Raw genomic sequence first — 17,983 nt, 5'->3', positions numbered from 1 at the left:
TTTTTTCAATGTCCATAGAGCAAGTTTTTTTTATCATAGACTAAAACATCTATCGATTTTTATGGGTGTCAACGACATGATGTGATAATAATAGCATACATGAGCCTTTTACTTTATTAAAGTATTATTGTTATTATTTAGTATAGGCTGAAATAAGAGTTTAAATCTGACACTCATAATAGCATATAGAAGTCTTTTGTAAGAATAAAATTCCGTTATGTTTTATTATGTCTGACAAAGATTATGATAAAAATACATGACTAAGTAGAGAAATAGCAAGTTGAAATAGAAAGTAATGCTATTTTTAAAAATAAATTTGAAGTACGGTAAAATTTCACTATATTAATATATGTGTGATCATGAAATATTATTATTTTATATAGTTATTATTTAATCAATAAATTAATATTTATTAATTAGAGCTTTTGAGATTTAATGAAGGTTAATTTTGATTATATCACAATCATTGTATCTTACTAATTTATGTATCATATTTATTGAATTCACATAAAAATAAATTTATTATACACATAGTACAACGTGTACATCAAAATCATTGTATCTTACTAAATTATGAATCATATTTATTGAATTCGTATATAAAATAAAGAGAAAACACATAAAAAAAAACTCTAAACTTGGCAGCACAACTTACTTTAGTACTTAAATTACACGGGCGTTTAAATACCCCTTTAAATTTTTCAAGTGATTTAAACACCCCCTTAACATTTTTCAAGTAATTTAAGCACCCCCTAAAGGATGACGTGGCCGGGAGAGTGAGTGTACTCTCCTTAAAGCGTGTGAAAAAGGAAAAAAATGAATCTTTTTAAAGTCCTACACATGGCCTTTTTTTATTGGCCAATATATAATTAATATTTTAAATAGCTTTTCTTGATATATTAACTTTCTTAAAATATGTAAATTTTCTTATTTAGAGGTATATAGAATTAGTGGGTCCCCTTTTTAATTTCTTTAATTTTTTTTCTTTTTATTTTGTTGTCTTCCTCAATACACCTTTTTCTCCATTGAAACACCTCCTCCTCCATCTTCCTCTCCACTTCAAAAAAAAAAAATTATTTTCATTTTACTAGTCCTTTACTAATCTATAAAAATTCAATACCAAAGTCATTTTATTGACGTTGATTTCACTCTATACTATTGGTGTCGATTTCGTAAATGTAAACTTTATTTTGAGTGACCCATTTTGATTTATAATGCAATCTTCATTTCTTATTTGAGTTGTCAAGAAAAAATTGGCTTTCAAAAAAAATCATTCTCCAAGAGGGTAAATTCGTGGGGTGGATTCGAAGAAGATAATATTCAATAGTGAATTTTTTCATTCTAGTTATTTAAATAAATTGTTGAATAGTGAAGAAGAAGAAAAGTAAGTATTGAAGGTTGAAATGGCTAACAACAAGGAAGAAGAAAGAGAGGGGGTCGGGGTATGCATTTATAGATTAACTAGTTAATATTTTCGCGCTTCGCGCGGTCATAAAAATTATTTATAAATTCAGAAGTCACTCAATTATGTATAGTTATTTTAGAAATTCACTCAATCATGAATATTTATCTTGAAAAATCACTTTACCAATCTAAATAATTTTTTCATTAAATTTTGTTGACGTGAGATTTTTATTTTATACTAGTTTTTTTTTTAAAAAAAAAAAGTGTCAAATTTATTCATTTTATTGATACAACCCACTAAAATTATATAGAAATATATATTTATCAAGATCACTTCATTTTATATGCATTTAAAATAATATTTAAAGCAATCACTCATATATGATGACATAATTTGCTACTCTAATTTTTCTCATATAATTAGAAACATTGGAATCTTTGTTATTGTCTAACTATTGTTCAAACGTTGACATATATAATTAACTGATTACTCAATTATAAGCTAATTTTTTTTATATAAAATGCGTAACTGGGTTGTGTGTTTTTGTATTTATAATTTATATTGGTACTTTAGATATAAGTTTGTTTTACTAACTATAGTTATAAATTTTGTTATATTATATATTACTTAAATTTAGTGGGACGTGTCAATAAAAAGATTACAATGAAGATCTTTTTATTTCTTAAAAATTTAGCTTAAAATAATATTTTCAAGTCAACAAAAATTAATGAAAAAATTCTTTAAATTAGTTGGGTGACATTTTATGTAAAACATCAATGGTTGAGTGACTTTCTAAGATAATTATCTATAGTTGAGTGACTTTCTAAGATAATTACACGTAGTTGAGTGACTTTTGGGTTATAAAACAAAGTTGAGTGACTTTCTGAGAAAACTACTCATAGTTGAGTGAATTTCTGATAAAACTACTCATAGTTGAGTGAATTTCTGAGAAAGTTATTCATAGTTGAGTGGTCATTTGAGATATTATCTCCTAATTCTACTTTCTCTTTTTGTTTAGTTACTTCCTTCAATCTTTCCTATGTTAAATTATTTATTTTATTGAATTATTTTCTTGTTTCTCTAGTTCTCGTTACTAGTTAAATACTGTGCTCTATTTTTTAAATAATCAAAAAGAAAATTTGCTTCTTTCTACTTTAATATTTTCATCACCTATTTGAAACTAACGTTTTTTTATCTTTCCTTGTCTTCTCCTAATTAATTGACAAGTTATTTAGTCAAAGTTAGACTTTTAAATTAAAATGATAGGCACTAACAAATTAAAGAGACTTAAGTACAATAAGTGGTACTTAACAATGAGTAATTGGAAATAAATGAGTAACGCATATTGAGACAAATATTTTAATTAGTGACCTTTGATTATTATTATTTTGATTTTAATAACAAAAAGAGATTAAGAAAATAGGAGAATGGTAAAAAAAATAAAAAATATGATTGTTGATTATAGAGTTGTAACATCTCGTTGGTTATGTCCAACTTTATATAAATATATATTGATATAGATTTTAAATTACAAGTTCCCATATATTTTGATAAATTAAAAAATTGTGACGATAATTCAACTTAAGTTTTTTGATTTGTTAAACTATTTATAATAACTTACATTCAAATTATCATGTAAAATACAAATTCAACACATACTAAAATGAGATTATTCTAATTTGAAAAACACAATTCACTCTTTTTTTTAGTTGGAACTAAATTTTGAAACTTTAAATATGTCAAAATTAAGTTTGATTTCATTTCTCAACCAAACAAGTTTGTCCAGAAGAAAATATAATTTTATTGGCATTATTTTTTAAAACTAAGATTAAGCCTGCCTTATGATATTTAAATGGTTAGAAATAATATCAATGAAAGCAATAATCAACTAAAGTGTATACGGCGAGAAAATTTCCTTTCAAACATTCTTAATTTCTTATTCATGAACAATTTATCATTTTCGTAACCACTTACGAAAACACATAAAGATTTTTTTTTTTACATAAAATAATAAACAAAAAAAAATCAATAATTTAAAAAAACGAAACACATACATGATGTTTATTAAGTAAAATTGAACCTTCTAGATATTTAAATAATAATATTTACAAACATAATCAAAAAGATATATTTGAGATACTCATAATAAATAGTTTGATAAACAGTCCATTTGCTCCTCTTAAAATATACCAAATCTCATTCATGCAGTGACGAACCTTGGTTTAATATGTCTTTGATACTTTGAATAGTTGTTGTAGTCAGTTGACACATTTTTCTTTTCACTTTCTGTAATTGACTGAACAAACCTGAGTATAGCAAAAATGATTCTAAATAATTAAAGAAAAGATATATAATTATAATGAGAAAATGATATAAAACAAAGATAAAAAATTAGAAATTGTCAGTGCAACAATAGAAATCATAATAATAAACATGCATAAGCAAAACTTGAGAAGAGATCATAAGATCACCTAAAACCATGTATAACCAAGAATAAGTAAATCATGTTTCTGCGATTCATATAAGAAAATTTGTCAATACAATTATCCAATAAAAATAACAATTAATATTACCTAATGAAATATAGTATCATGAGTTTTTCATCTAGCATAGTGGGGAAGCTTTTGGAGTTTTGTTCCTAAATTTCTATCATTTTATTGAGTGTCAAAATTTGAAAAAATACCATATTTAATACCTATAATAAATATTAATTATTGGGTAGGAGAAGGAGATTATTGCAATGAATTTTCTGGGCAAAAAACGTGCAACACTAATGCTTACTATTATAACATTAATATTAATACCATTAATAAATGTTAATTATGGGGAAGGAGAAGAGATCAATTTTTCTGCAAAAAATACGACACTAATGCAATACTAAAGCTTTTATGTTTATGTTTTAATAATGAGAGAATTAAATATTGTGCTTTAATTAATATTCAATAAAAACATAAAGCAAAAAAAATCAGAAATAATATTTTTTTTAAAAAAGAAAATAGATAATTGCAAATGCTGGGCATTGGAGGGTGCCACATCATCGATTTTAGATTCAGCTTTATATATATATATATAGAGAGAGAGAGAGAGAGAGATTAATTGATATAATTAATCTTAAAAATATTTAATAAAAAATAGTGAATAAGTAAAAAAAAAACTAAAAATTATTGATGTGGTACCTACATGGTTATGATGTGGCATTTACGTGGCTATGATGTGGCGAGTGAAAGTGGTGTTATAGTCTCAGGGCGAAAAAAAAATCACTTCGAAGATGATAAGGGGAGTATTTAAACGTCTGTGTAGTTTAAGTACTAAAGTAAGTTGTGCTACCAAGTTTAGGAGAGATTTTATGTATTTTCTCTAAAATAAATTCATTATACATAAAGTACAATGTATGTGTATGATTCATTGTAATTTTTTTTTTTTGTTAAATGATTTATCGTAAAATAAATTCAAAAATTCAATGACTTACTGTAAAAATAAATTCATTATGTGCATAATGGTCATTGTTTCTTAATAATTAAGTATTATTCATTGTATCTTTAGTAAAAACATTCAATGAATGATTGTGAGAGAATAAACTACATATAAGCAATATAAGAAATTTCTTGAAACCATATCTAAAGATGATTTATCATTTAAAAGGTGTCACAAATCAATAAGACACATCAAATATGTAAAACATTATGTGAGTATAAAAGAGACTATTCCACATACACTAAAAAATATTTGCAGTCGTGGCAATATCGGAACTTCTGGATGCAGTAAGAAAAGTTGGAGGAGATGAGCTTCAACTAAATTTTAATTTCAACAAAAACTAAATCATAATAGAATCATCTTTCACTAAATTGTCTTAGATATATTTATACTTTTAAAGAATTATTAATTTATACTTCATCTCCTCTATTTCACAAAGAATTACCTAGTTTGACTTGACACATAGTTTAAGAAAATAAAGAAGACTTTTGAATATTGTGGTTTTAAATTAAAGTTATGTCAAATGTACAAAATTGTCCTTTAATCTTGTAGCCTTAAACATGTCATGTGGAAAACTGAAATTAAAATGTTACCAAAAAGAGAAAGAGGCCCTTAATTTTGAAATAGACTAAAAATGAAATGAGGTCATTCTTTTTGAAACGGAAAGAGTAATATTAATGGGACCATATATTTATATAGAGATCTTCTGAAAATATATTATCTTATCGAAATTTGTTTTTTTTCTATCGGCCTAAGTTGAGACTAAAGAAAAATATTATCTTAGAAATAATTATTAATTATCGAGTATTAATTTAGTTAGGTTTTAGTAAAAACACTAAAAAATTCAAAAGGTATAAATATCATTCCTTACACCCCACTTTACTTGACACGATTAGGTATACGAGCTTAAACTATACATTTAATTTTTGGTGTGAATCCTAAAATCTTCAATTTGTTTTAATAAAAAAAATTACATGTTTAATAGTGACATACAAAGGATTATTTATATGAGAAATTGAAATATAGTATTTATTAATAAAATTCGAGTTTCAATAATTATGCAAAAGATTAAACTTAAACAAGATAACGTTTTTATAATTTTTACAGGATACTTATCATCAACAGTAGATCCATGTGTACGAATGAGAGTGCCACGACATCTAGTGACCTCAATTAACCATTATATATATATATATTGTATATGTATGAAAATCCATTATATATTACACTTGCTACCCACTAAACAAAATGGTGAATAGTGCAACTAGCAAAAGGCTTACTGTTGCATGTGAGCATCAAGGGTTTGAAAACCCCTTAATAGCACTAATTATTTTTCTTTTAAGAAAATCATTACCAACTATGCATATATTTTTTTTTAAAATAAAAATAGAAAAAATTAAATAACCCAAATTATAATCTAAAGTTGAAGGAACCGACCCGTTTGTCCTATTTAGACAATCTGTCACCCACAACCTTCGAACCATGGATCCGCCTCTAATCATTAAAAGTCTCGAAAAAATTGTTAAAAATCTTTGATTACTTTAAACTTAGTGATTTAAAGTGGTTAAATTACAAATAGTATAAACATAGAAGTGAAAATGTTTTTAATTTTGAGCGATCGCCTTCGCTTGTTGACAGAACACCTTAATGTGTACGTACTATTTGATCTACAAAAATCCAATTGGAAACTATATGATTATGAATGAGAAATGGCCAAACGGGTAATTAATGAAGGGAAAATTTTACATAATAGCAAACATTTAAATCAAAATAAATGCTATACCTACTGTTTCATTTATTTTGATTTCGCAGCAAATGTTACATAATTTTTGCCATTCGGCTAAGGCCCACACATATAAAAATTAGAAGATTTATTTTTATATAAATCCCTTCGCTACCTTTTCTCTCCTTAATTCCTTCAAATTTTTCTAAAATCTCTACCAAATCAATTTTTTTTACTATATAAAGTTTCCACTAATACAATTTTTTAATTATATACAATGTTTTTAGTTATAATATATAGTTCCACTAATGCAGATTTTTAATTATATACATATACCACTACATAATTATATTTATATACAAATTTCACTTATACATATGTATACATATACAATTGACAAGCCTAACACAAAGTACATATACATATACTATTTACAACTAATACAATTTTTTTATTTATATATAGATTTCACAGATATATAAGTATACATATACAATTGACAAGCCAAGAACATACCTATACCATTTACATAATACATAATATTTTGTTTTAAAAAAATTTTATATACAAATTAAAGGTATTTCGCGATTTATACAAATTAGAGGCTCCATAACAAATAAAATATGATTATAAAGCGCAAATAGCAAAATGTAACTATAAAACACTAATATAAATGTTATCTTTGTTATTCCTAAAATTTTCTCAGAACCTTCCATAATTGGCTATTTGTGCAATTGTAATAGCTACGAGCCCAAGCCCAAGCCCAAACGGTGCCATAGCCGCCTACTATTTTTTCTTCCCGCCTTTCAGTCTCCACATTTTAAACCCTTATATACTCCCTCTCTTTCTTATCTCCAAACAACACAATCCTCCTCTTTCTCTTTCTAGGGTTTCCAAGCAAATTCCTAAGGTTTTTCAGCTCCAACTATGAAATCCTCCATCAGAACCAGAACTTCCAGATCTGCAACCCCATCATTTCACACATACTTGAAACCAGGTGCACTTGCCCAGCTTAGATACTCCAAAATCTCTGCTAAATCAAGGTTGAAAAATGCTCAATCTTATCAGCACATACCCCTTTCGGTGATACCTTCATCCGTGCCTTTACCAACCATGGAAGGCCTTCCCTGTTTCAATTCGTCGATCCGGATTCGCCAGCCTCGGTTTATCCAGAGAAAGAAGCTCAGCGCCGTTGCGCCGATTTTTACTGAATCCAATTCTTGATCCTTCAGTTGGTGAGACGCTGAACCCGGGTCTGCTGTTGATCTTATGGGGGTCTCAAATTAGTAAGTTATAGTGAAAAAAATACAGAAAAAGTGTATCTTTCTTAGATCGGGAGTTCTTTCTCCCCTTTGAATTTTTAATTTGGTTATTTTCTTGGGGCTAGTTTCGGTGTTGGTAAGTGGAGTGGAGATCGTTTGTAGTAAATTGCCTTGTCATTTCAACAAACAAAAGATGTAGAGATAGACAGTTCATATGAATAAAGAGATCTACATAGTTATCTTTTCTGTCTTGAATGAGTTTTTCTTGTTATTCTCCTGGCCTAATTAATGTTCATCAGTTACTTTATTGCAAGTATTGAATTATGTTTCATGAAAGGAGATTGGATTTATTGAAGTGATCTTTCTTTGGAAAGAAAATACTTTATGGTTGTGCAATTATTATGTGTTGATGCATTTGTGGGAATGGACAAACTTGTTAGGAAGCTCTGTTTTAATCAATCCTCTACCTAAACACTCAATGGTAAGCTATGTTCCCATATGAGTTTGGTTACTCATAACTACACACTACATGCTGCCACTTTTAACAGATTATAGAGTAAGTTTTCCCTTTTAATTGCTTCTATTGCTAATGTTTTCAGAGTATTGACTGCTTTCATTTGTCAGTTTGATGATAAAAAAATCAATGTCTACATGAATTAGTATGTAGAGTTGATACTTATTGCCTGCATGAATTACATGTTTGTGTTCCATTTTGGGTTTTACTGAAACATTAATAGTGTGCTTTACATCAAGTAAAGGCTCTAGGCCCTGCTCTGGATCTCAGTTTCTCTGCTGTGATGGAAGTTTTAGGAGATTATTCTTACTCGTTCCTTGGAGTCACCTCGTAACTCTCTTCTACCCTTCAGTTAGAGTTGATCATTCCAGATCAACATAATTCACTTCAATTCTCTTGTTCCTGACCCTTAACATGAGTAAAAAATGGGACAAACCTCTATATTTGTCCTGTTTTGCTCCAATTATATATTTGAGGGGACAAAATGTACATGATATATTATGTTCTTCTGGACCTCCATATCTGCTGTTAAGTTCATTGATCATTGGATCAATCTCTCAGTTTCTAGCTTGATTTTTATCCTGTTTGACTCTAATGAGTATAGAGTGACAAATGATATGATTGTGGAGATCTTATTCATCTGAAATTCTACAGATTTGTGTCTTTGCATATGCAAGATCAGAATTCAGATGTGACATTTTTGCTTTCATGGATTAAACATTTTGCAGCAAGCACAAACTGTGTAGTGCTTTAGTTTCAACTGATAATGTCTTCCCATTTTGGTATGTTTCTTGTTTCATTTCATTATAGGTAAAAGATGTATTGGTTGTTAGCTTTAATTGCAACCTGATGTAGCAATGACAAGTTAACATAGGATTCTAAAGCTTCTTGCAGAAGTTAGATTAAGAAAGTAATTTGTAATTTTCTGTTCACCCCCTTCCCAAGCCTAGCTTTGAACTTGATTTATTAGTATTACCATGCGAGGAAGGAACTAGTTTTATGAGTATTACCATGTGAGGAAGGAATCTTATAATTGAGTAGTTAAGTTTGAGCTTGACAACTTCTCTTGAATAACTTTGGTGGTGTGTGTTCTTAATCTTCCATTATGATGGACTATCAAATATCTTACTGGAGTTCATCACCAGACTCTGCTTCTGTCCCACATTTAGTTTAGGCCCATGGAAAGTGATAGTGGTTTCTTCATTGCTTCACACCTCACGGTGCCTACATCTCTCGCCTATCAAAGTTCTGTTCAAAAAACCACAATGCATGAAAATTTTCTCTTTGAATCATACGCCTATTGCTGGTTTGATTATTTCTACTTGCTTTGAAAACCTGTGCTGTTTTGTGGTGTTATTCTGGTTCATTTGGAGAAGAGTTGTATGACATCAGTCAGCACTAAAATCAATTGTACAGTGTATGCCTATTGCGATGCGCACATAGAAAATTCTTGCCTCCACCCAACACGAAGGTGCTTTTTGCAATTGCACCTTCTGTTTTGAAATGCCAGCTAATAGTGCATGATTTTGTATCATATGTTACATGAAGAAAGCTGCATGGAACACAAGGCAGTTATTGAAACGCATTAGCAATTTTGATTAATTCAAAATATCTATATTTTAGAATTTATACTTCTATAATTTTACTAAGAAGGAAATGTTTTTCATTAGAGTTAGAAATTTGTGTATACTCTATCCTCCTCAGATTTTATTGTGTGGAACTATTAGATATGTTGTTGTAATAGCAATAATGCTATTCTATTTTGAATTTAGAAATATTAATGTGTGTTCTACTTATTTTCGAGTCGAGTGTCCGGTGGATAATAAAAAAATATTATCCTAAAAATAATACTCCCTCCGTCCCATTTTATATGATGTACTTTGATTTTGCACAAACTTTAAGAAAAATGAAAAGACTTTTAAAACTTGTGGTCCAAAATGAATGATAGAAATTTGTGTGGTTGTAAATCATTTCATTAAGGGTAAAAAAGACATTTTATAGGCAAATTGTTACTTAAAATAGAAATGTGTCATTCTTTTTGGGACTGACTAAAAAGGAAAGTAAGTCATATAAATTGGGACAGAGGTAGTATATAATTTAGGTAAACTACTATGAAATATAGAGATGACAAGGCAGGGGTGTGGAGTGGTGGGATGAGGAGAGTGGAGGTGGGGTAAAGATGAGATATGAGATATGAATATGATATACTTCATTTTGTTTTTGTCTGAATAAATGATTCTTTATATCACTTGCAGATCCACTAAAGAAGTTGTGTGTTCGACACAACAAACTTTATGTTTATACGTGAAAACAACGAGTGCTTAATAAACAAAAATGTTTTAGAACCTACCCAATCAATCTAAAATATTTGTTTTTATTTTCTCAAACATTTGAATATATCAAAAGTTGTTTTTATTAAAAAATTAAAAAATATAAAATTAAATAAAATATTTTTAAAAAATCACATGGCAGTTGACAAAATGATACTTCCTCTGTCCTTAATTACTTGTTCATTTTGAAATTAACACACCTATTAAGAAAACAATTAATGACATATTGAGTTTATCATTTTGCCCCTATTAATTATGAAGTGGATGAAAAGTTCTATATTTTTCAAAGTAATTAGTCATTTAATTGAGCGTATAATAGGTTAAGAAAAATTGTTCTTTCTTGACTTGTCAAAATGGACAAGTAATTAGGTACAACTATAAAAGGAAAAATGGACAAGTAATTAGGGACAGAGGAAGTATCTAACTACACTAGTCGCGGGCATCAATTGAGANATATAATTTAGGTAAACTACTATGAAATATAGAGATGACAAGGCAGGGGTGTGGAGTGGTGGGATGAGGAGAGTGGAGGTGGGGTAAAGATGAGATATGAGATATGAATATGATATACTTCATTTTGTTTTTGTCTGAATAAATGATTCTTTATATCACTTGCAGATCCACTAAAGAAGTTGTGTGTTCGACACAACAAACTTTATGTTTATACGTGAAAACAACGAGTGCTTAATAAACAAAAATGTTTTAGAACCTACCCAATCAATCTAAAATATTTGTTTTTATTTTCTCAAACATTTGAATATATCAAAAGTTGTTTTTATTAAAAAATTAAAAAATATAAAATTAAATAAAATATTTTTAAAAAATCACATGGCAGTTGACAAAATGATACTTCCTCTGTCCTTAATTACTTGTACATTTTGAAATTAACACATCTATTAAGAAAATAATTAATGACATAGTGAGTTTATCATTTTACCCCTATTAATTATGAAGTGAATGAAAAGTTCTACATTTTTAAAAGTAATTAGTCATTTAATTGAGAGTATAATAGGTTAAGAAAAATTATTCTTTCTTGATTTGTCAAAATGGGCAAGTAATTAGTATAACTATAAAAGGAAAAATGGACAAGTAATTAGGGACAGAGGGAGTATCTAACTACACTAGTCGTGGGCATCGATTGAGAATGATGTTGATTAGTGATGTCGTAATTGTTAATACGTAGTAATGGTTGATGGTAATTGTTGGTAATTTTGATAACTATTGTGGTGATGGTGTAAATGGTGTTGAAGTGGTAATAATAGCTCACCTTGGTGATTGGCAACAACAAGGATTGTGGTTGATGATGATAATTATGAGGGGTGGTAATGAATAACTGTGAGCAACAATATTAAAAGTGAACAATGTAACGGTAATTTTTTTTAAAGAAAAATTATAAATAAACATCTTAATAATATTTTGTTATAAATGTTTACCACTCTGAGATTTATTTAAACTTATTGAATAGTTATAAATAGAAATACACTTAATAATTCAAATAAGAGAAAAGACATAAAATCCCCCTGAACTTGGCACGAAAACTTAATTTAGTACTTAAATTACACGACTGTTTATATACCCCTTAACATCTTTTTAGTGATTAAAACACCTTCCAAGAGATGATGTGGCAGAGAGAGTGAGTGCACAAGTGCGTGAAAAAAGAGAAAAAAAAAGCTTAATCTTTAAAGCCCTACACTGGCCTTTTTTTATTGGCCAATATATAACAAATTATTTAAATAGTTTTTATATATATATATATATTAAATCTTTAAAATATGTAAATTTTCTTATTAAGAGGTAAATGAAATTAGTGGGTCCTCTTTTTATTTTCTTTAATATTTTTTATTTTTATTTTGTTGTCTTCTTCAATACACATTTTTCTCCATTGAAACATCTCTTCCTCCATCTTCTTCCCCATCTCTATCCACTATTTTCATTTCACTAATCCTTTACTTATCCGTAAAATTCAATAGCAATGTCATTTTATTGACGTCGATTTCACTCTATTATTTGTATCGATTTGGCAAATGTAAACTTTCTTAAATTTTGAACGACCCATTTTGATTTCTATATCATTCAAACGTTTCTCATAATTTTTTTTTTTTTTTTATCAACTTTCTTATGCAATCTTCATTTCTTATTTGAGTTGTCAAGAAAAAATTGGCTTTTAAAAATATCCATTCTCCAAGAGGGTAAATTCGTTGGGAGGGTTCGAAAAAGATAATGTGAATTTCTTCTTTAAAGTGACTTAAAAAATTGTTGAATAGTGAAGAAGAAGAAAAGAAAGTATTGAAGGTTGGAATAATGGTGAACAACAAGGAAGAAGAAAAAGAGGGGGTGGAGGTGGGGATGGGGTTGCATTTATAAATTAATCAATTGATATAATTAATTTTATAAAGTGTTTAAGAAAAAATAGTGAATAAGTAAAAAAGAAATAAAGATTAATGACATGGTGCCTACATGGTTATGATGTGGTGCTTACGTGACTATGATGTGGTGGGTGAGAGTGGTGTTATTGTCTTAGGGTGAAAAAAAAATCACTTCAAAGATCTTAAGAGGGTATTTAAACGCCCATATAGTTTAAGTACTAAAGTAAGTTATCCGACCAAGTTTAAGAGTTTTTTATATATTTTCTCTTCAAATAATAATACAATTTGAATAATTAAAATTAATATTTTATATTAAATGCAAATAATAAGATGAACAACGCATCTACTGTTATCTCAAAAATAAATTTAAAGATAGAAATTAAGTATTCAAATTCCCAAAAATGCCGGCACAAAGTTTTCGCCTTTTAGCCGGTCTTTTTTGGTATAAAATTAGTGACCCGCCTAGTACCATTTTCCCGCTTTTACAATCTCCTTAATTCAAAACCCCCTTTTTCCTTTTTCATCCAAATCCAAAACCGTTCCTTCTTCCCCACAAACACAGAAAAAAAAAAATATGAAATCAAAGGTGAGAACCAGAAACTTGAGATCTTCAATGCCGTCGTATTATACATATCTGAAGCCAGGAGCATTAGCCCAAATCAGGAATTCCAAAATCACTGCTAAATCGAAAGTACTGAACAAACCTCAAACTCTAATTGCGATGTACCAGCAAGCACCCAGTTCAGAAATCGAAGTTTCACAGCCAGCACTAACTATGGAGGGTCTTCCTTGCTTTAATTTGAAGATCAAGAGCAACCGTCCTTGCTGCCTTCAGAGGAAGAAGCTCAGTGCAGTTGCACCCATTTTCTATGAATCCAATCGTGACCCGTCTCTCGTTACCATCTAATCCGCTACTACAGTAAAGGGTTTATCTTATATTGAACTTTTTTTATATTACCTGTTTTATTTTTATTTGTGGGTAAAGTTTATGTGGCTTCTGATGAATGTAAGTAATGTATTTACCTTGAATTGCGACGAAGAAGAGATTTGGATTTGTTTTTTTACATCAATATAGTGATATGTTCTGTTTTGTTTATGTTTAATTTGAATTCTTGTACGGTTTCATGCATATTGATTACTTCTGATGCTTGATAAAGTTGTGCAAATATGATCATGCTCTTATTGAATGGTTTCTCTTCAAAGTATTGCAACCTCTTCATGCTTCAAGAATTTAGGATAATATGGCCTGAGCAATAGAAGTCTTTAGATTCATGAATCTGAGCATAGAAGCAAGTTCAAAGGAGAAACATATGCTCTGCTATACTCTTCATCAAACATAGTTTCCCACTAGGTTTTCCAATTTCCTGCCAATTCAGTTAATTAATTAATCATCTTTCCAGAAGTTGAAATGGTTTGGAGGCTGACATCTAATTCTATGTGATTTATTTTGTTCTTCACTTAGATCTCATAATTATGTCAGTCAAGCAATTCGAATCTTCAGGCATGCTAGTAAGGATGAAAATAGTGGAATATTAACATTTTCAGAAGAGAGCAAATGAGAACAGAATGTAGGGCATACCAGTGGATCTCTCCTTGGTTGACAAACTATAAAGACAGCTATAAAAACATTAGTGATTAGTTAATACTCCACTAGCTTAAGTTAAGAAGGCAATGTAGAAATACTTATGGTAGATTCCTCTAGAAGTTATCCAATTGTTAGTTTGTGGAAAAACATTTAGAGCTACCCTTGGAGATAGCTGTCTGAAGTATCTTTTCACTATATAAGAAACTTTAATACTGAAGTAATGTATAATGATTTCCTGATATTCCTTGTGTGTGTGTGGGAGCGACATGGCAAGACAGGTTTCATTGCCCCTGGCCTTAAATGCATTTTCTTGTGTAATGACCTTGTGAGGAAAGAATTTCATGGTTTGTTCTGGTCTCTGAATTTCTCATTTAACTTATAAATCTTAACTTCATCACTTGATTGGTTTCTATAATTCTAGCTCCTTAATGCAAATTTTGAGATGTGGTAGCTTAATGAAGTTCCTTTTGTTCTAAATAGGTACAGATCTAATTAGAAACTCATTACATTGTTTTCCACGGTGGTGAAAGTTGAGCAGCACTCCTGAATTTCCAGGCAGTTCTTACTCTGTTTTTGACGTTGATCAAATTCTGTTGATCCATATAGTAATTACTATGCTGTAGTAGCATCAGCATATACATTAGAGTCAGCCGCCTGCTCTCCCAACTTTTATTTCCTTAGTAATAACTGTTCCGGATTTAGTTATCAGAGAATAACCCTCGTACAATAATCAACACAAGAAATCAATTGCAGGCCAATTGAAGGGAAAAGCTTGGAAGAAGGATCAAAAGTTGAGCTTTACTAGAACAATGATTGACCTTTGAACAGTTCTAAATGTTTAAACATATAACATGTTTAAAATGGGAGAGAAATCACTCTGGCATGATTCAACCTTTAGGCTTTATCTAAAGAATATTCCTACATCTACCAATAAATGGAAGAGACTAAGGTCAAAGATGAAGTTCGCAATGTATACTCATTGTCCTATCGAATCTCATAGCAGATCATCTTACAGTGCTGCAGTTTTATCATCAAGACTTAGAGGGGGGGAAATTCATGAAAACATAAGCCAGATTCTAATAGTGATTGATGAAATCAGTCTATTCTGCTAGACTTGTGGTGTATCCATATTAAATCTATGTATGTATTTCTTGGTGAAACTATAAAGACAGGATACACTATACTATGATATGAGTTCTTTAACTGGTCTATACAATTTGACACTATCAAGTAGAAAAGCTATACGAGGGATTGAAGATTTCAGGCTTTCAATAATTCATGTTTTACAAATATAGCAGAGAAAAATTGACATACAAATATAGGTTTGGTCTGGCCTTGTGTACAAAATATAATGTGGTTCTCGTCTTGTGCACAAAGTCTGTACGAGGTTGAGAAGCAGAAAATAAAAATTGTCTAGACTTCATTATTGTACCTACAGAGAAGCACACTTGCAGGGGATATGCTTAAATCAAGGCATCTGCTCCAGCAACAATCTCCAATATTTCTCCTGTAATCTTTGCCTGACGCTGTCTGTTGTACACTCTAGATAGATTCTTCTTCAATTCAGATGCATTATCTGTTGCACTGCTCATGGCACTCATCCTAGAGGCAAGCTCACTGGCTAATGACTCCTGCAATGCCCTGAGGATTTGACTGTTCAAGTAAAGTGGCAGCAAGGCATCAAGAATCTGAACAGGGTCCTGCTCGAATTGCAAGATTGCTGAAAAATCAGTTGTCTTAGTCCTCATGACATCTCTTTCCACTGTCAATTTCCCTTCCTTTGTTGTCAACCTAAAGAACTCATCTTCAGCTGCATCAACACAGTTCCCATTGATGTCACAAATCTCTCCCTTTGGTGACAATGGAAGCAGGGTGTGAATGACTGGCTCAGATTTCACTAAAGACACAAACTTTGTGTAGAGAAGCTCAACTTTGTCAACCTCTTCACTCACAAAAAGTGAGAAAACATCATCAGCAATGGCCTGAGCATCTTTAGCAGTGGGCAGATTGCTTCCTTCAAGAAATTTATCTACAGGGATGTAAGGCCTTCGGAGGAAATAAGAATTACCCTTTTTCCCAACACTGATAATAGTGTAATCAATGCCAAGAGCTTTCAAATCTCTAATCCTGGCCTCAGCTTTTTTGATGATATAGTTGTTAAAACCACCACAAAGACCACGGTCACCGGTGACAACAACCAAAGCCACTTTCTTGACGGGTCTTACTTTGGTGAGTGGTACATCAATGTCATCTGTCTGAAGCTGCTCATTGATGTTGTAAAGTACCTCAACCAAAGTCTCAGAGAAAGGCCTAGCGCCCACAACAGCTTCTTGTGCTCTTCTGACTTTAGCAGCTGCCACAAGCTTCATAGCCTCAGTAATCTTCTGTGTGTTCTTGACAGAGTCAATTCGATCACGCAGATCACGGAGACCACATTGAACAGGGATAACTGATGATGATCTTGAGGGGTTTGAAGGGCCTGATGAGTTGTGGTTAGGAAGCTGAAAAGAGCTGACAGCAGAGCGGAAGGAAAGCGCAGAGGAGTCAGAAAGAGATGGTTTTGAGGACACCAACATTGTCAAATTTGAACAAGACATGTTTTTTTTTTTTTAGCTCAGGAATGTGGCTGCTATGGAGGAGCAAAGAAGCCAGCCAAAGAGGGAAGTGGGAGAGATAAAGATTGGGTTTTGTTTGAGGTTCTTTTTGATTCTTATCAGAATGGTGGAAATCTTGGGTGTTTGGTGGTGTGGGGTGAAGGGAGAAGGAGGGAATGAGAGGTGGAGGGAAGGAGCAATCGGATCAGGTTTTAGGATAAGGATTTAGACCGTTGAGATTGCGGTTGTGAATGAAAGAAAAACTTTTCATTTGCTATTATGGAAACTAGAGTAAGATTTTTTTATTTTCCTACTTATATTTTTTTTTGTAAAAATATTAATTCATTTATGACAAACGCACTCAAATTATGAATGATCATAATTCAAATATCAGTCCTATTAAGTAGGTATTTATTCTGATAGAAAATGAAATAATGGTTAATCAGATTATTTCGTGTAGTTCAAGAGTAAAATTTTTTTGAAAAATGTTCATGTGTTGGAAAACTTTTGTTAGTAAATAAAGATATATGTGGAGTAATATTATAATGCCCCAATATTTCACAAATTTTGAATTACATATTTGGACCTTTTTCCTAAAGGGTGTGATCGTTGATGAGAATGTTTGCGGTCATCAGTGTAAGGTCTCTCATAGTGACCCTATTGAATGACTTCTCTGCTCGAATATTCCTCACTTCATTTGTGATTCTGAGATATTTCTTTTTTTTTTTTT

General features: G+C 30.4%; 2 protein-coding genes across 2 annotated transcripts in view; both read right to left on the bottom strand.

The window, feature by feature from the left end:
- LOC125846300 (autophagy-related protein 8C-like) overlaps positions 1-17,983 on the bottom strand; it is a 139,088-nt gene that overhangs the window by 38,085 nt on the left and 83,020 nt on the right. The window lies entirely within an intron of this gene.
- Positions 15,891-17,498, bottom strand: LOC125846291 (ATP synthase gamma chain, chloroplastic). The gene has a single exon (XM_049525673.1). It carries the CDS (start codon positions 17,254-17,256, stop codon positions 16,123-16,125), a length of 1,134 nt encoding a protein of 377 aa, XP_049381630.1. The 5' UTR covers positions 17,257-17,498; the 3' UTR covers positions 15,891-16,122.

Source organism: Solanum stenotomum, chromosome 12 (genome assembly GCF_019186545.1).
Source record: "Solanum stenotomum isolate F172 chromosome 12, ASM1918654v1, whole genome shotgun sequence".
Classification (NCBI taxonomy): domain Eukaryota; kingdom Viridiplantae; phylum Streptophyta; class Magnoliopsida; order Solanales; family Solanaceae; genus Solanum; species Solanum stenotomum.
This window is presented reverse-complemented; position numbering and strand designations above follow the sequence as displayed.

Bases quoted from the DNA above. Each gene is read 5' to 3' on its own strand.
- LOC125846291 (XM_049525673.1), bottom strand. From the start codon at position 17,256: ATGTCTTGTTCAAATTTGACAATGTTGGTGTCCTCAAAACCATCTCTT.